The sequence below is a fragment of the Notechis scutatus genome, chromosome 15 (genome assembly GCF_049901735.1).
Source record: "Notechis scutatus isolate UNSWTSFEM ecotype Mainland chromosome 15, rNotScu1.2, whole genome shotgun sequence".
NCBI lineage: Eukaryota > Metazoa > Chordata > Lepidosauria > Squamata > Elapidae > Notechis > Notechis scutatus.
Window position 1 is genome coordinate 6049030 of NC_142023.1, and position 19690 is coordinate 6068719.

General features: G+C 43.2%; 1 protein-coding gene across 6 annotated transcripts in view; it reads left to right on the forward strand.

Moving 5' to 3' along the window:
* WHRN (whirlin) overlaps positions 1–19690 on the forward strand; it is a 142290-nt gene that overhangs the window by 21796 nt on the left and 100804 nt on the right. For 5 of the 6 annotated variants that reach the window (XR_015745445.1, XM_087944324.1, XM_087944320.1 and 2 more), the window contains exons 3-4: positions 11724–11849; positions 17733–17935. Coding sequence is in view for 5 of the 6 variants with exons in the window: in XM_087944324.1 (XP_087800450.1) it covers positions 11724–11849; positions 17733–17935 (329 nt within the window). In the remaining variant the exon portion in view is untranslated. The remainder of the gene's footprint in view (positions 1–11723; positions 11850–17732; positions 17936–19690) is intronic. The other variant, XM_087944323.1, reaches the window with a different exon arrangement.

The window sequence follows — 19690 nt, forward strand, 5'->3', positions numbered from 1 at the left end:
TGCTATTGAACAAGTTACCACATATACTGTACCTGTGCATTTGATTTTTCTTGCCTCAATGTAGAAGTGGGTTTGAAATGAATTTGGATTGGGAAGTGGAATGTTCCATTTGTCCAAAGGAAATATAGATCCCTTTAGTTCTGGAGCGCCTTCATATTCTGCCTAGAACATATTTGGCCTATCAAATGAGCACAAGGGAAGGAAAACGTTCATTGATCTGGGTTTGGTTGGATCCCAAGACCCTACAACTCCAATCAGATTGGCCAACAGTAAGAAAGGACGAGAACTATAGTTCAACCTCAGGAAAGGTAGAGACCCCATTCTGTTTTAGGTGGGCTTGGAAAGAGCTAGGATATTACAGAATAACAGATTTGGAAGGGATGTTCAACGTTGTCTAGTTCTACCTCCTGTTCAAACAGGAGGCCCAATACTATTTCAGACATGGGGCTGTCCAAACTCTTCTTAAAAACTTCCAATGATCGAGCCCCCGACAGCTTCTGGAGGAAAGCTGTCCCATGGATTGATGGTTCTCCCTGTCGGGAAATCTCTCCTTAGTTCTAGGTTGCTTCTCCCCTTAATTAGTTTCCATCCGTTGCTTCTTGTTCTGGTGCTTTGGAGAACAGGTTGACCCCCCCGCCCCCACTCTTCTTTATGGCAGCCCCTCAAATTTTGGAAGATTGCGATCGTGTGACCCCTAACTCCTTGTATAATTTATAACAATAAATTATACCAAATAAAGAGAATAACGTTGAGTGGTTAGGTGGCCTAGAAGCGGAGCTTTCGCCTCACAATCAGGAGGCTGTGAGTTCGATCTTGGGTAGAGGCAGGTATTTCTCCCTCTGGGCCCAATGAGAATATATCTGCTGGACAGAACTCCATATTGGTGACAGGAAGGGCATCCGGCCATTAATAAGGCTCTGCTAGCTCCATTTAGTTGCCCAGACTGCACCCCGCAAGGGATTATAGGGTCGTTAAAAGAAGAGGAAAGAGAATAAAGTTAGTGAAGAATAAAGAATAAAGCGAGTTGGTTGAGCTAGGTTCTTTTAGATCCCATGTCATCCCGCTGGCTTTCTAAGTGGATGCACAATAGCTTTGAACCCAGGACTGTTCTTTTGAAAGAATGAACTGTTCCCCCTTCCACTTAGGAGAAGGAAAGAGGGTTGGTTTTTCCAGGCTCCGCTATAATTTCACAACAGCAGGAAGCTGTGCCTACTCCCTCCCATCTCGTGTCTCTCTCTAAGCTGTGGAAAAAAAGGAAGTCGGAGCCCAGCGTGAAAACTCCTGTTACAGAAATAGCTTGTCTTACCTTATCCCGAGGGCGGGCATGACACCTTTGACCAATTGCTTCGAGTTCTGCATCAGGGTTGGGCATTTTTCTTCTCTCCCTCTCTGGAAGGGGTGCACGGACAGACTCATTAGCGGTTCATTTTAAGAGCCTTCGCCTACTTGAATAAGCTCCTGAGACCTTAATTCCACCTGAGAAAGGTTGCTCAGGATTGACGTCAAAGGTCCTTTTCTGTCCTTTATCTCGAGCATAAAATGCAAAAGAAAAGAAAAAAAAAAACCACGTACGTCCAAGTGACAGCTCTCATTCCCAGAATTAGAAACAGACATTGCAATCTTCTGGGTTAAAAATGTGAGGTTTATTCTTAGCCAGGCAAATGACCAAACTCTTTAGAAACAAGTCTCTTTCTCTCTTTTTATCCCTTGAAAAAATAATAATAACTTTGTGAATGTTTCTCTAGTTATGGCCACGGTACTTCGCTTCTTAACTCCATAACAAGCTGCCATTAAAAATTTCTGAGCCGAGTTCTGCTATAAACAGATTTCTTAACCTTCTGTTCGTTGGTAACGTTGGATTTGCATCCCACAGTTTCGGTTCTATCTTGTCTTTTTTTTTTTCTTCAAAAAAATAAATAAATCAAATTTAATATTAATGCATTAATATTGGCTGAGTCCAATCCACCTATTTCACCAGATCATTTGCCAAGGTAAACATTGGACGATATGCTAAGCTTAGTTGGCGTTTCGTGGCTTGATATACAATGGAAATCCATCTGGTTCGATTAGTTTGTGATTCAATGGTGATAGAAAAATCAGAGTATGGACTAATATCAGAACCAGGCTAATGATGTTGTACAATGCAAACACAGGGAGGGAAGAAGGAAGGAAGGGTTGGGAGATGGGGGAGGATGAAAAGGAAGAGGAGGAGGAGGAGGAAATGGAGGAGGAGGAAGGAGGAGGAGGAAGACTGTTGGGTGTTTAGTGTTCTCTGAGCTGTGTTGTTTTCTTGCAAACATTTCATTACCAAATTAGATAAACGCTATCAATGCTGGAAGGGAATAGGGTTTGTGGGGAGGAGGAGGAGGAGGAGGACTGGTGCTCTTTGAGCTTGGTGGTTTTCTTGGAGATGTTTAATTACTAAACAAAGTAACATCATCAGTGCTAGAAGGGAGTGGGATTTGCAGGGGAGGATGAGGAGAAGGAGAAGGTAAAGAAAAAGAAAGAAAAGAAAGAAGGAGGAGGAAGAAGAACAGGAGGAATGGGAAGAGGTTTATTTAGTATTCTTGTCAACAAGATGGAAGGCCTTTGCTGAACATTATCTCTGGATTTATTTACAGTATCTTTTAGTTCCCAGTTTAGTCTATATGTCCCTGGAATTTCCTGGATGTTTCCCTGTAGATACTAGACAGGTCTGACTCTTCTTAGATTCTTAAAGTCAGTTAAGGACACAAAATGGGAGCCAAGCTGCCATTCCAAATAGCAATAGCACTTAGACTTATATACCGCTTTATATGATGGACTTAACCTAGCATCTTAAATTAACAACTCTCGGGAGAAATGGTATCCCCAATTTTTTTTGCCCGCATTTAAAATGGTCAAAGGTAATGTTACACCCGATTAATGGTTGTTGTTGTTGTTGTTTTAAAAAAAACTATGAATTGCCTTTGAAGAGAGGTGGTTTATACTTTATACGTGTTACCCATAAGTAAACATCGGGGGTTTTTTTCTTAAAGTTTGGGATGCTGACTCCAAATAAAGAAACTTGGATTTCCAAAGGGAGCTTTTGATCACACATAAATCGCGTCCCCCTTTTCCATTTCAGACAATCCAAGATTATCATGCACATATTTTCCACTAGGAAAGCAAGCGCTTCTCAATGTGTTTGCTTACGGTGGATCAGTCTATTCTGAGTCAATATTTTGTCAAGGTCCATAATGCTTCTTCCTTCCTTTCTCTGTATTCTCATCCCTATTCCAAGAACTGCAATCAGATTTTCCAGTTCTGCTTGGCAAAACAAAACTTGAGCTCCCAATTGCAGTGTGACTGATCAGTCATAAAATGTTTATGGGTGCTGAAATTTTTCAAGTATATTTAACAATCGATGATAGACAGCAAGTGAAAAATTTAAACAATGGTTTTGCTTTTGTTTGAATCCAGGAACGATGTTATAAATAGTCCTTAAGATGTATTACCACCCAAGTCAGCATCTGTCTTTAATAATTCTTAACAGGATAACAGAGTTGGAAGGGACCTTCAAGGTCAACTAGTCCACTGTGGAGTCCACTAGTCCGCTGTGGAAGCAGGAGACCCTATACAATTTCAGACAAATGGCTGTCCAGTCTCTTCTTGAATACCTCCGATGTTGGCGTACCCACAACTTCTGAACGCAAATTGTTCCACTGATTGATTGTTCTTACTGTCAGGTTGCTCCTTGATTACTTTCCATCCATTGCTTCTTGTCCTGCCTTCTCCATTGCTTTGGAGAATAGACTGATCCCCTCTTCTTGGTGGCAGCCCCTCAAATATTGGAAGACTACTTTCATGTCTTTCTTTTCAGTAAACTGGACATACATAGAATAGAATAGAATAGAATAGAATAGAATAGAATAGAATAGAATAGAATAGAATAGAATAGAATAGAATAGAATAGAATAGAATGATAGAGTAGAGAGTAGAGTAGAGAATAGAGTAGAATAGAATAGAATAGAGTAGAATAGAATAGAGTAGAGTAGAATAGAAGAAAGAGAAGAGAGAGAGTAGAGTAGAGTAGAGAATGATAGAAGATAGAGTAGAATAGAGTAGAGTAGAGTAGAGTAGAGTAGAGTAGAATAGAATAGAATAGAATAGAATAGAATAGACAGAGTTGAAAGGGACTTTGGGTGTCTTCTAATTCAATGTCCTGCTCAGGCAGGAAACCCTATACAATTTCAGACAAAAGGCTGCCCTATCTCTTCTTAAAAGCCTCCAATGTTGGAACATCCACAACTTCTGGAGTTATTGTTCCCACTGATAGGAAATTTCTCCTTAGTTCTAGGTTGCTTTTCTCCTGGATCAGTTTCCATCCATTGCTTCTTCTCCTGCCTTCTTGTGCTTTGGGGAATAGTTTGACTCCCTCTCCTTTGGGGCAGCCCCTCAAATATTGGAGCACTGCTACCATATCTCCCCTGGTCCTTCTTTTCCTTAAACTGGACATACCCGATTCCTGCAACCTTAGTAACTGTAGAAACAAATCTGAACTGAACACTTACTCAGGGATCTATTTCAAGAGAGGGCAGACTGTACCCGTGAGGGGTGAACCATCGTTGATTAGGGCTGGGTGAGAGTTCAGTTTGAAAAGAGGTTCTGAAATCCACTGAAATCAACTCAATAATGAATTTAGCTCACAGTACCCACAAAGCAGAGCAAACTAATATCGCTGGGGAAAGACAAAACACCCCAGCTCTACTTGCCAGCCTCCAATAAAGGCCATTTGCATAATTATGCAAAACTAAATGTATACATCCCACCAGCCTTCGAAGCAAGGGGGGGGGGGAGAGAGAAAGCCATTAGAAATGGGGAATGTTGCCTTCCACCCCCTGCTCTTTCCTTTATTGCCAAGACTCAGCAAAAGCATTTAATGGCAAGAAAGCTTGTGTTTGTCGCATTCCAACCAAAGATTGTGCTCGCTCTCTCTCTCTCTCTCTCTCTCTCTCTCTGGGGGGGCAGAGAGGGGGGGACAGAAAGAGAGCGAGAAAGGGAGAGTGGGAGATAAAGAGGAAGAGAAAGAGGGACAGAAAGAGAGGGAGGGAGGGAGAGAGGGAGGGACAGAAAGAGAGAGGGGAGAAGAAGAGAGAGAGAGAGAGAGAGAGGGGGAGAGAGAGGAATAGAAAGAGAGGGAGAGGGGAGAGAGAGGGGGACAGAAAGAGCAAGAAGAGAGAGAGAGAGACAGAAGAGACAGGGGATAGGGGAGGGAAAGGGATGGAGAGAGGGGAGAGAAGAGGGAGAGGGATAGGAGAGAGAGGGAGAGGGAAGAGGAACAGAAAGAGAGAGAGAGGACAGAGGGAGAGGGACAGAAAGAGGAGGGGAGAGGGAGGGATGGGACAAGAGAGAGAGAGAGGAGAGAGAAAGAGAGGGCAGAGAGGGAGAGAAAGGGACAGAGAGAGAGAGAGAGAGAGGAACAGAGGGAGAGAGAGAAGGACAGAAAGGGGGAGGGAGAGAGGGACAGAAAGAGAGGGGGAAAGGGAGAGGGACAAAGAGAGAGAGAGAGAGAGAGAGAAAGAGAAGGGGCAGAGAGAGAGGGAGAGAAAGGGACAGAAAAGAGAGAGAGAGAGAGGAACAGAAAAAGGGAGAGAGAGAAGGACAGAAAGGGGGAGGGAGAGAGGGACAGAAAGAGAGGGAGAGAGGAATAGAAAGAGGGAGAGAGGGAGGGAGAGGGACAGAAAGAGAGCGAGTGAGAGAGAGAGAAAGAGAGAAAGATATATATATTTCACAGCATCAGCAGGAGCCTGACTCAGCAAGACAACTGGAACATATTTGCAAACAAACAAATAAAAGCAAGAATTGATGTCCTTTTCGCAGTTGTTCCTTCAAGGGAAGGACATTCTCAACTGATTGTCTTCCCCATAGTTATTGTCTCCTCTTATTCCTGGTTTTCCTCACCACCATCACCCTTCCCTTCTGATCCTTGTGCCACGCCTAAAATTATGCCTGGCTTCCGATTTTGGCTTCTACATGTCATCCTGGTCTCTAAATTAAGCAGTTCCAACTTTTCTTTCATCGTGGGACTCCCAGGACGAATCCATCTCCCCTCCCTCTCCAAAGGGTTTGGACAACAGCTGTTAGAACCCGCAGGTGTTCTCTGTCCCCATCATTTTCCCTTACTCCTTCCTTTGATCAAGCTACAGCATCTTGGGAAGAACAAGGGATCTTCAGATGAATTTTCAAAGAGGAAACTCAGAACGGTAAAAATGGAAAGGACCACAAAAATCAGTTCATTCAACCTTGAAGGAAAACCAGTCCAACCTCCATAAGAAGTGACTTTCTGGACTGTTTTTAAAAGCCTCCAGAGATAAGAGTAATAGGGTTGGAAGGGACCTTGGAGGTCTTCAAGGCCAATGAAGGTGAAGACCAGGGGTCTTCAAACTTGAAAGCTTTAAGACTTGTGGACTTCAACTCCCAGAATTCCTCCTCCAGAGTCATGTTAGCTCAGGAATTCTGGGAGTTGAAGTCCACAAGTCTAAACTTGCCAAGTTTGAAGACCCTTGGCATAGGGAGGAGAGGAGAGGAGAGCAAAGTCGAGGAGAGTAGAGCAAAGGAAAACAAACCGGATCTTAAGGAAAAGCAGACATGGATGTAGCTCAGGAATTCTGGGAGTTGGAAAGAATACCATGTAGAACCTGATTGGGGGGGAAATATGCGTATATAATAGTAAATAGGTGGTCACTGTTGTTAATATAGAAAGTAGTAATTATAAATGGCTATATTGATACTAGTTTGTTTATTTTTTATATATTGGATTAAAAGGAATAAAATGGGGAGAATGTATAAAATAGGTGGCAAGACTGACAATGAAGGGATAAATATTGGATAATATACTTTAAGATGAAATTGTGGTTTTTTTTTCTGGAAATGAGGAATGAAATAAAGTGATAAAACATATTTTTTAAAAAATGGGATCTGTAATGTTATGATATGAAACTGGATAAGAAAGCTGACTGTGTAATTATGATTAGCGTGTATGTTAAAACCTGGAATCACATTGTTCACTCAAAGAAATGTTTAAAGAATAAAAATTAAAAAAAATTAAAAAAGGAATTCTGGGAGTTGAAGTCCACAAGTCTTAAACTTGCCAAGTTTGAAGACCCTTGGCATAGGGAGGAGAGGAGAGCAAAGGAAAACAATAAGCTGGATCTCAAGGAAAAGCAGATGTGGACGTAGCTCAGGAATTCTGGGAGTTGGAGTCCACAAGTCTTAAACTTGCCAAGTTTGAAGACTCTTGGTGAAGACCCACAGATGACGACCCACAGCTTCTATAGGTTAACTATCTAGATGCTGTGCAAATCTTACTATCAGGATTCTTTTTTCCCTTATGAAAATGAAATCCAAACAGATGCCACCGTTATTTCTGGTCCTACAGAAAAGCGGGGAGTCAACCTATTTTCCAAAGCACCTGAGGGCAGGACAACAAGGAACAGATGGAAACGTATCACGGAGACCTAAGGAGAAACTTCCCAACAGTGAGGACATCTTGCCTCCATAAGTTTCGGATGCTCCATCACTGGAGGCTTTTAAGAAGAGGTTGGACAACCTGGAATGGCATAGGGTCTTCTGCTTGAGCAAGGACTAGAAGACCTCCAAGGTTTCTTCCAATCCTGTTCTGTATTCTGATTTCCAGGCAAGTGGAAAAGAAAAAACAAAGCCTCCATAAGCCGTATGGTCGCAGCAGGGGTGGTATTCTATCGGTTGAGCACGGTTTGGCTGAAGCGTTAGCTCCGAGGATCATCGGAGCAAACTGGTTCGCTCCGACGATCGGCTGCTGGGCCACCAGCCCGCCCTGGCTCTATTTCCTGGGTTTGAAGCTGAGCTGTTTTGCACGGCACCGTGGGTTGCTGCGCACCAGCTGTTTAACACACAGGGAGAGTGTAGGATTGCAGGAGAAGGTCATTAGGAAACCCTCTGCGCACATGCAAAGCGCGCCCACCAAGCCACACCCGCAGAACCAGTGGTAAAACAGTTTGAATCCCACCACTGAGCCGCAGGGTATTTTACAAGTGTTAAGCCTATCCTATCTCCATATGCTCAGTGTATCCATACACAGAGGAGTCTATTGCCATGCATTCAGCACCAATTGCCTCCGGTCAGAATTAACCGATAACCTCCAATTACTCTGTCCTTGCAACGTGGAGAAGTATACTGCCTATTTTCTCAGGTTCACTTCATCAGGAGTGCTAAATCGTTCAAGGGGAGTGTTAATGGAAACGCTTGCTGTGCCAAAAGGGCACATCAGCCCACAAGCTTGGATGGAAGCAAGATATCTTTGGAATCTGTTCATCTGGTGCCTTTCCAGGACCCGTTTCTTTTCTTTGTGGCATCTGGCAGGCCACTGCTACATATTTCAGCGATCGGGGAGACAAGGTTGTGCCTTTAGAACTGCCCCTTGGCATCGTGAGATCTCATCCAGTCAATTTATCTGACTGCTGCCGTCTTTAAAGCCCTAATTCAGCTGCACCCCCTTTACCCACAGCTGGCTTGATGGGCAGAGATCCTCCACCTTGGTGTCAGCAGGCTAACGGTGTGTGTTCAAGGCAAAAATAAGATGGAAAGTTTTGAGAAGAGGGAATGGGGTAAATCCAAGCTTAAATCAGAATAAATCTGGGTGTCTGGATGACACTTCTGCATCTATCAAGGGTGCACCTTGGTAGGGTCAATGGCTGGACCATGACCTCCAAAACCAAAGAGCCAAGTTCACATTGGTACGGTCAATTTTTGTGTGTATAACCCAAATTTTGCAGCCTTGACGCATCTGGCAGAATGTTGGACAGGCTCTCCAACCAGCGACAAATTGTTTATTGTGGTTTATTGAATAAATCAACCATTTCTGGGTGCAACGATACGCTCCACTGTAAATCATGGTTGACAAGCCATCAAGACCAGATTCAAGCAACGTGACCAACCAAAACCAGCCAACCCATATTATTCACCATTATCTTCTTTTAATGATTATCCATAATCCCTTTTGGGAGTGGAGTCTAAGCAACTGAATGGAGCTGAGTGTTTACTGGCCGGATGCCCTTCCTGTCACCAGTGCGGGGTTACTTAGCAGCAAGAATGGTTTGCTATTGCTTTCTGCAAAAATGGTTTTGCAACTTTCCAACCGGACCCCCAAGATTTCCACGGGCTAAATCAACTTCATTTGGCTTTCTCAAGATCACAAACATAGAGCGGGTTGCTGCCACCAGCTGTAAGTCTAAATGTTCCCCAAAGTCCAGCTCATATCCTGGGTTTTGAGATTGGCCAAGGTCTGCCCCCACCTATTTGAAAGGAGCTTATGGTTAAAATAGGACTTAGGGACGTATAGACCATCTTCAGTGGTTTGGAAGAAGGCCAAAACTTTTTGGGTTTGTAGGCAGCTATTATGATCATTATCTATGCAGCCGATGCTTCCAGCTTTAATCTCCATAATTACCACCTGATAAAATATATTGCTTTCCCTAAAAATTGCTGTTTTGTCCCATTAATAATGCAAACGGTTGGTGGGGTTATTTTTCCCCAAAACAATGAAATCGGTCCCAGCGTTCCAGATCTTATTAAACTGATCAAAAGTCTCGAGCTTCTTTAGAATATTTGCTGGTTGTTAATCTCCCTAATTAATATGGAATTAACGCTCTTTTCTATTTTCTGATTTGCAACGAAGAATGCCTGATCCCTGCAAATGTTGTATTATTATTTTTTCTTCTCTCTCTCTCTCTTTCTCTCTCCAGCTCGGTTAATTGCTCCCCAGACTCAAGGGAGGAGGAGAGAATTCATTCCCTTTAAGTTATCTCATTCTTTGCAGTGTCTCATCTTAGAGCCCAAAGCAGTGTTTGTTTAATAAGGCCTCTACTATAATATTTCAAAAGTGAGAAGAGAGGTGTGGGTTGCTTGTACCTATGTCTGCTGAAGGTGCACTTAGCCTGAATTTTAATCAAAACGATGTCTGCTTTTTTTTTTTCTCTCGGGGGCTTTAGCAATAGGAGCCTGGTTGCAGAATCAAAGCGATTAAAACATTTGCCATCCTGACTGGTTCAGGTCTCTCTCTCTTTTTCTCTCTCTCACCTGTACAAGTGGAACTTGAATATTTTCAAGCAATTTGTCTTTGCATTGTGAGGAGGCTGCTTTAATCCCTCACCCAGGGGGCGTGCATAAGCGCACCAACGTGCCTACCGTCCCTGTCATATTGTTTCTCTTATTCTTTTATTTTTCTTATATGTACCCATTTCATGTATCCACAACTATGTATACACTTATACTTACTATCTTGTAAACAATTGGCAAATCAAATAAATAAATAAATAAATAAATAAAATAAGTGAAGTGGCTGCTTCCAACCTCAGAGCTTAGATTCAACCAAGGAAATGTTTAAGGAAAATGCATCAAGTTGATGCAGCTAGAAGAGAACCAAACAGACAACCATACTACAGGAGTGAAACAAAAACGTCGTTGTCGGTTGCTTCTCTCCTGTTTTCTTTTTTAAAATATTTATTTTATTTTTATAACAACAACAACAACAATAACAACAACAAATAAAACCTTTCTGTTCATCAGTGTATCAGTCATCTTTTGCAACCTTCTGATGGGCCAAGTCAAGGGGGAATCCAGATTCACTTAACAACTGGGTTACTAGTTGTTAGTAACTTCAGTGATTCCCTTGTGCCAAAAAAGGTCTTAAAATGGGGCAAATTTCACTTAACAACTCTCTTCTTCAGCAACAGAAATTTTGGGCTCAACTGTGGTCATAAATCAAGGATTGCCAGTATAATAGCAATAGCACTTAGACTTGTATACCACTTCACGGTGCTTTACAGCCCTCTCTAAGTGGTTTACAGAGTCAGCCTCTTGCCTCCAACAATCTGGGTCCTCGTTTTACCCACCTTGGAAGGATAGAAGGCTGAGTCAACCTTGAACCTGGTGAGAATCAAACTCCTGACAGTGGGCAGAATTAGACTGCAGTACTACATTCTAACCACTGGGTACCATGGATGGATGGATGGATGGATGGATGGATGGATGGATGGATGGATGGAAGGAAGGAAGGAAGGAAGGAAGGAAGGAAGGAAGGAAGGAAGGAAGGAAGGAAGGAAGGAAGGAAGGAAGGAAGGACAGCAATAGCTTCATAGTGGTTTCCAGCCCTCTCTAAGCAGTTTACAGAGTCAGCCTCTTGCCCCCAATAATTTGGGTCCTCATTTTACCGACCTTGGAAGGACAGAAGGCTGAGTCAACCTTGAGCATGGTGAGAATCAAACTCCTGGCAGTGGGCAGAATTAGTCTGTAATACTACATTCTAATCACTAGGTACCATGGATGGATGGATGGATGGATGGATGGATGGATGGATGGAAGGAAGGAAGGAAGGAAGGGACAGCAATAGCTTCACGGTGCTTTCCAGCCTTCTCTATGTGGTTTACAGAGTCAGCCTCTATTGCCCCCAACAATCTGGGTCCTCATTTTACCCACCTCAGAAGGATGCCAGGCTGAGTCAATCTTGAGCCTGGTGGGATTTGAACTGCCAAATTGTAGGCAGCTGGCTGCAGCAGAAGTAGCTTGTAGTACTGCACTCTAACCACTGCGCCACAGAGGCTCCTGATGTGATAATGCCAATGACAAGGCAAATTCTGAAAACCAGTGAAGGTCACATCTATGCGAAAAGACTCTACTTACTTGTACAATTCAATGGTTACTTTTTTTTCCCCTTCTCGATGCAGGTTAACCTTGTTTTGGATGAAGGGCGATCTCTGGGCCTCATGATTCGAGGCGGGTCTGAATATGCCCTCGGGATTTACATCACGGGGGTGGACAAGGATTCGGAAGCAGAAAACACTGGCTTGAAAGTAAGTTCAGATGAGATTCTGGCGTGAGTCCGGGAGGGCCCCCGTTTGGTAGAAATGAAGATGCGTAGATATAATTTCTGAGATATATCAGGTAACGTTTCCATCACGTTGAACTCTTTTTAAAAATAATAATAATAATTTTATTGGGATTATAATTGAAAATGTGAAAACGAATACAAGTCCAAAAAACTAGAAAGTGCAGGAAAAAAAGGAAAAAAGTAGAAAAGAAAGAACAAAGAAGTTTCTTCCCCCTATCATCATGACAAGAACAATTTTAGTAAGTTATCCCTAAGAAACAACAAATGGACGTTTCCCCATAACTCATCTCTTAATTATTAACAAAATCTTAAAGCTTTATTGTTTATTCCTTATCAGCAGAAGTCCGTTAAGAGCTACCAGAAATAACTATGTAATTATTTTAAACTTGATCAAATGAACCAACTTTATATTCCTTCCCTACACTTTTAACAATCTTAGGTTTTAATCCCATGAAATAATGTCCTGGAACTTGACTTCTTTTCGCCTTCTCTTCATCTTATCTCAGTAAATCCTTCAAAAACCTTAACGGATCTCTCTGTAAATCCAGTAAAATATATATATATATCCAAATCTCTCTTCTGATTTAATACTTGTATGTAGAACTTGACCAAAAGTAGAAGCAACTTTTCTCAACTCCACGTCTTATAGAAAGTAAACACAACAAAAACATCTGAATATTCAAAAGAAATGCTCAGACGCTTTATGAATAAGGTAGAATATCAAAAGTTCTTTTTTTTCCATGGAAAAAAAGAAACTTCTAAAACAATTCAGGACAGTCCTAATTGGAAATCTTGGTTCATCTGCAAGATCCTCAACCAGAGTAGCAGTGATGGTCCTCTGGTTGAAGCTATCAGAAAGAAGATACCATCTCTGTAACTTTCACTTTAGTCTGAGCTAATGCCCGTCTTCATTAAATGAGGACAGAGGTCTCACTCATCCTATTTTTTCCTTTCCCCCTATTTCAAGGACACTTCCTTCAGTTCAGAAGTATTCACAACCAATCTTCATATTTTGTCACTCTTAAATGACTCAGAAGGGGACCAAATGCAGAGATGGCAATTTTCCATTTCCCCCAATAGCGATTTTTCCGTTCACTTGCTCATTAGTCTCCCACTGACACCTACCCCACCCCCACCTCCCCTCGTCAGCTGCCCAAAAGGAAATTTCTCCTTTCTGTCCTGCATCACAAAATTGCTTGTTTTTGTAAAATGCCAAATGGTTTCAAGCAGGCGACAGAACATTAGGCTCAGGAAAGAGATGTGAAACGATAACTCTGGGTATATAATAAAGAACATTATTTCCTACAAATAAATGGCTTCAGGTCTTCAGCGGATGGTTATCATTCCATCTGTTCCCCTTACAAGTAGAAAGTTAATAATCCTCCAAGAGTAATGCCTAGTTTTCGGTGCCATTCTTCTACCTGCAACCTGTCAGGCACGAATAACAAGGCCTGCATGCCTGGAGTTCAAACTAGCTACTTTATTGTTCTCCACCTATAATACAGGAATCATCCCAGACTTAGCAGATTTGCTGGAAAAGACTAGAGAAGGCTCAATGGCATTCAAGGAGAATGTCAGGGTTCCAGCGAGGGAGGAAGGTCCTGGAGGACAAGGCGTATGTGATCATCCATGGTCTCAGTGTTGATGAGAATGTCACCCAAGTAGACAAGGACCCCCTCATAGAGGTGCTCGTGTTTCTACCCCTCCCTTGTTTATGGCGACTCGAAGACAGGCATAGGAATGTTTTATGAGTTGACAGAAAGGGTCAGACTTTGTCCTGGAATACTGCATCCAGATTTGGTCACCACAATATGAAAAAGATCTTGAGACTCTGAAAAGGGTGCAGAGAAGAGCAACAGAGAAGATGATTAGTCGGCTGAAGGCTGAAACATGAAGAATGCTTGCAGGAATTGGGCGCCTCTAGTTTAATGAAAAGAAGGAGAGGGGTTGCCACAAAGAAGAGGGGGTCAACTTATATTTCAAAGCAGAAGAAGAATCAATGGATGGAAATTAAACAAGGAGAGAAGCAACCTGGAATTAAGGAGACATTTCCTAACAGTGAGGACAATTAACCAACGGAACTGCTTGCCTCCAGAAGTTGTGGTGCTCCATCACTGGAGGTTTTTAAGAAGAGACTGGACAATCATTTGTCTGAAATGGTATAGGGTCTCTTGCTTGAGCAGGGGGCTGGACTAGAAGACCTCCAAGGTCCCTTCCACCTCTGTTATTCTATGTTGAACGGTCTTGTGTTTACATAACGAGTCCATGCTAATTCCCTGTTTGATCCCTTGGGAGGGTTGCTGTCCAACATAACCTCAATTCTGCATATCTCGTGCTCCTCCCAGCTACATTCTCTCCTGATTAACAAAACTGGTTTTGGGATACAGAAGACATCTTCTCTACTTCATTCGTGGTTCTTCTTATTCCCCCCCGCCCCCAGAATGTCCTGGGCTGCTTGAATGTAGAGAAGATCCGGGAATAAGGCTAGGGAAAAACACGGTGGTGAGTTTTAGGGACACTCATCTGTCTTGGGAGCTCCCAGTTTTGAGAGAAAACACTGGGAACTCGAGATTCCAATTTTGGAGATCATTCCAAACATTGCATCTCCTAGTTTGTTGAGAATCGAGTGGCCACCGGATTGCACACTGGCCACTTGCTTTGACTTTTCAAGCTGCCGTGGTAGGAGCAGAAAGGAGCTTTGCAAAACTCCACCAATTTTCCCAGCCGAGACTTGATTGATTGCTTGTCACCCGATCACCGGGAGAATACGCTAGGGCTGGTGGCAAAAGGTTTCTCTTGTGTCTTTCTCTGGATGGAAGTAAATATCATCCCCCATCATAGGGCAGGAACATATATATCTTGCAGCCGGATTGGCCATGAATAATTCATCGTGACCTAGCTTTTAATGTGCTGGCTGTCACACTGGAGGCGAGCACCGCACTCTTGTGTCGGTTTCAACCATCGTTTCCGAAGCCTTCCCACAGCTCCTTGTTCCTCCTTTTTCCTGTCTCCATGGTGGATAACCATTTCAATCACAATAGAGCTGGAAGGGACCTTGGAGGTCTTCTAGTCCAGCCCCTTGCTCGAGCAGAAGAACTTATATACCATTTCAGACAAGTGACTGTCCAGCCTCTTCTTAAAAACCTCCAGTGATGGAGTGTCCATGATTTCTGGAGGCCAGCTGTTCCCGCTGGTTAATCATCCTCACTGCTAGGAAGTTTCTCCTCAATTCCAGGTTGTTTCCCCCCCTTGATTAATTTCCATCCTGTCTGACCCAGGCTTCGTCAAACGTAATTAAACACAAATTTGTTTTAAAAGCAAAACCTATTTTAATGCAACGCTGGGAATTACTTTCATTCACAGCCAGAACTAAACTTAAACAGTTCCCCAAGATAAGCACACGCCTGTCAGTCCTGTGGAATGCTGCCGAAAACGGAAGTATCCAAATTAATTCTAACAGAAACTAACCGAAGTACCAGAAAAAACCAACAGAGCTTCAAAGAGGATTCGGAATCGATTGAGCTGCTTTGCTTCCTGCAAAGCTTTTGTCATTGAGGTCTGACTTTTATCCCTTGTGGGAGGGGCAATCACCTCCCAGCCTTACTCCCAAGTCGCCCCTTCTGCTTCAACTGCTCTCGCCTTCTAGCAGCTCTGCGCATACACACACTGGGAACAGGCTCCCCTGGGTCCTCTGCCTCGCTGCTGCCAGGGTCCAAAGGCTCCAAAGGCTCCAAAGGCAGTACTTCACTCCCAGATGGTCCTGGCCCCATCCCTGCATCAGATGCAGGACCTTCATCCAAGTCCTCTCCAGACTCCCTGATTGATTCCATTTCTTCCTCACTGTCCGATACCGCTGCCGGCTGCACCAGCTGCTGGCGAACCACAACACATCCATTGTTCCTTGTCCTGCCTTCTGGTGCTTTGGAAAATAAGTTGAGCCGCTCCTCTTTGTGGCAGCCCCTCAAATACTGGAAGGCTGCCATCATGTCACCCCTCATCTTTTTTTCTTTTATCCATACCCAAACCAGGGAGAACAGTGCAGAAATTATGAAAGGGTGAATTAAGACCACGTCGTTCCATTTCAGGGTTGTCTCCCTTACACCCTTAGAAGTCACCTGTGCATGAAAATATAATGCTCCGTAGAGGGTAAGAGAGTCACGATGTCAATAACATTCTTTAATGGGATTCTCTTCCCCCTGGCTCTTTTCTTCGCCTTGTTTTAGAGACGGCAGGCAGCTCTGGAAAAAAAAAATGGCCAGTTGATGAGAAGAAGAAGAAGCCCCGAAGGCTTTTTCCAACCACTGGCCTTGTCAATGGTGACCGGGACTTGATTTCAGCCAGCAAAGAGAAAGAAAAGAGATTAGGGTCTGAATTGATCAATGTTCTCCATTGCTGTTAATTATCTGGCCCCGCAGCTATTAGACAAGAGAGAAAATTACTTTTGAACCAGGTCAATTACAAACCCAAGGACCGGGCCTCAACCAAAGGTCAAGCTCATTATTTTTTTTAAATGTGTGTGGTTTAGGGTGTTGTGTGAATTGAGAGCATTTTGTCGGTGTGCAATTTGAAGGTGGGGGGAGGGCGGGTTAAATCAGTCATTGTCCAAAAACAAAAGGAGAATATTTGTAGCTCGGGTTGAAAGGAGAAGTCCTTGATGCTGTCTGAGCTTGCTTATTTTCTTGCAGACGTTTCATGGCCCAGCTAAGTAACATCAACAGTGCTAGAAGGGAGTGGGGTTTGTGGAGTGGAAGGAGGAGGAGGAGGAGGAGGAGGGAGGAGGAGGAGGAGGAGGAGGAGGAGGAGGAGGAGGAGGAGGAGGAGGAGAACTGCGGGGTCCTTGATGTCCTCTGAGCTTGCTTATTTTCTTGCAGACGTTTCAAGGCCCAACTAAGTAACATCATCAGTGTTAGAAGGGAGTGGGGTTTGTGGAGTGGAGGGAGGAGGAGGAAGACAACTGTGGGGTTCTTGGTACTCTTGGAGCTTTCTTGTTTTCTTGTGGATGTTTCATGACTCAACTAAGTAACATCATCAGTGTTAGAAGGAAGGGGATGGAAGGAGGAGGAGGAGGAGGAGGAGGAGGAGGAGGAGGAGGAGGAGGAGGAGGAGGAGGAGGAGGAGGAGGAGGAGGAGGAGGACTGTGGGGTCCTTGATGTCCTCTGAGCTTGCTTATTTTCTTGCAGACGTTTCATGGCCCAACTAAGTAACATCATCAGTGTTAGAAGGAAGGGGGTGGAAGGAGGAGGAGGAGGACAATGGGGAGGAGGACCAGAAGAAGGATGACTGTGGGGTCCTTGGTGCTCTCTGAACTTGGTGGTTTTCTTGCAGACGTTTCATGACCCAGCCAAGTAACATCATCAGTGCTAAAAGGGAGTGAGGTTTGCTGTTATTCCTCTTATTCACTCCCTTCTAGCACTGATGTTGTTAGCTACTTTGGGTAATGACACGTCTACAAGAAAACAAGCAAGCTCAGAGAGCACTAAAGAACCCATCAGTCATTGTGTCTGCTTGAAGATAACTCCTAACCATGGATCATGGTCAATATGACAGCTGATGGCCAATGTCGCTAGACGGGGCAAAAAGCTACTGTTGATATTACCGTCTTGAGGAATCAGTGAAAATAATTTTGGTGGGTTCATTTTCCAAGGTTTCCACCTTCCCATGGGAGAAGATCTATCGAATTCCTCAATCATCCAGGTCATGGTTGTCCCAAAGCTGCTTTTCAAAAGGCAACTGGACTCCCTTGGTTTTGTTCCCCCCTTGAAAACGCTTCTCGTCCAAGAATTCAACGTTTTGAAATGCACTTTGGGGACTTCCAATGGGAACTTCTTTCCCCCTTTCCCTACAGGTTGGAGACCAGATTCTGGAGGTCAACGGGCGAAGCTTCCTCAGCATTTCCCACGACGAGGCCGTGAACCTCCTCAAGTCCTCCCGCCATCTCATCATGACCGTCAAAGACGTGGGAAGGCTACCTCATGCCCGGGCCACAGTGGATGAGACCAAGTGGATCCCCAGCTCCCAGATGGGAGAAACAATGGTCAATTCTGCAGGGTTGGTATATATCCCCAGAACGAGAGTTCCTTTGCAAGAGTGGCTTGTTATAAGCACAGTCGGTTGGACTGAGCACCGTGGGCTCTTTCCGAAGAATGCTGAGCTCTGTAATGGAGTAGACCAGGGTTTCTCAATCTTGGGAACTTGAAGATGTGTGGAGTTCAACTCCCGGAATCCCACAGCCAGCATGGCTGACTGGGGAATTCTGGGAGTTGAAGTCCACAGATCTTTAAGTTCCCAAAGTTGAGAAACACTGGAGTAGACAACTTCCTGATAACTAAGGAAGGCCAATCTTTGGCCAAAGGATTAAGGATTCCAAATTGTCTGTCTGTCTGTCTGTCTGTCTACCTCTATATCTATCTATCTTATACCATCTATCTATCATTTATGTATCATCTATCTATCTGTCTGTCTGTCTATCCTCTATCTACTTTATCTATCTATCTATCTATCTATCTATCTATCTATCTATCTATCTATCTATCTATCTATCTAATCATCTATTTATCTATCCTCTATCTCTATCTATCTATCTATCTATCTATCTATCTATCTATCTATCTATCTATCTATCTACCTACCTATCTATCTATCTACCTATCTAGTTGTATGTCTATCTATCTAGCTGTCTGTCTAGCTGTCTAGGTAGACAGACAGACAGACATGTAATAAAATTTATTGGCCATCTTACCACAAGATAACTCTGGGTGGCTGTTGTAAATTAGATGGTATGGCTGGTCCAGGGAAAGAAATTAGTCTTTTTTGTTCTGTATGAGATCCCATGAATATTTCAGAACTCACACTAACACTTCCATGGATTTCCTGCTTCAAATTCAATATTGTCAATATTCAAGCACGAAGGAGCTACATGACCAGTTTTTAAAGCATTGCTTGGATTTCTACAGCGTGCTAAGACAAGCCAGTTCAGGTTCACCATAATGGTGCAGATTGGAAATAATAATAATAACATTCTTACCTTCTGTGATATCCGATGGCTGAGATTTCCTGATGTGAGAAAGAGAAGATAAAGTTGGAAAAACAGGAAAGCAAATAAAATAATCATAGTACCAGGTCTCCCTAAACCATAAGTATGGGGAGATGCCTATGATGTATTTTCACTCTTCTTATGAATAGAAATGGATCAGTTCAAATCAGGATGGACCAGGGCATGATAATGGTGATGTGCTGGTGCACGGTTGATGTTACCTGGTTAAAGAAACATCTGCAATAAAACCACCAAGCTCAGAGAGCACCAATTATAATCTCCATAAACCCAACACTAAAATATTAGTCCAATGTTTGAATCCTCCAGAAGGAAAGTAATTTCCCCTTATATAAGGAATAATCTTACATAAATATATAGTGGGTTTACATTTGGGGTAATGGATACATCTGCAAAAGGGACAAACCAACTAGATAAGATTGTTCCATCCAGCCCATATGTTCGAAGTTCTTAAATATATGTAAGACCACACCTTAAATATATGTAAGACCACACTGCATCCAGTTTTGGTCACCACACTATAAAAATGACTCTAGAAAAAGTGCAGAGAAGAGCAACCAGGATGATTAGGGGACTGGAGGCTAAAACATACAATGAACGGTTGCAGTAACTGTACATAGCTAGTCTAGGGAAGAGAAGGACCAGGGGAAACAGGATAGCAGTCTTCCAATATTTGAGGGGCTGTCACAGAGAGGAGGGGAGTCAAGCAGTTTTGCATGGTACCTGAAATCCAGACAAGGAACAATGGATGG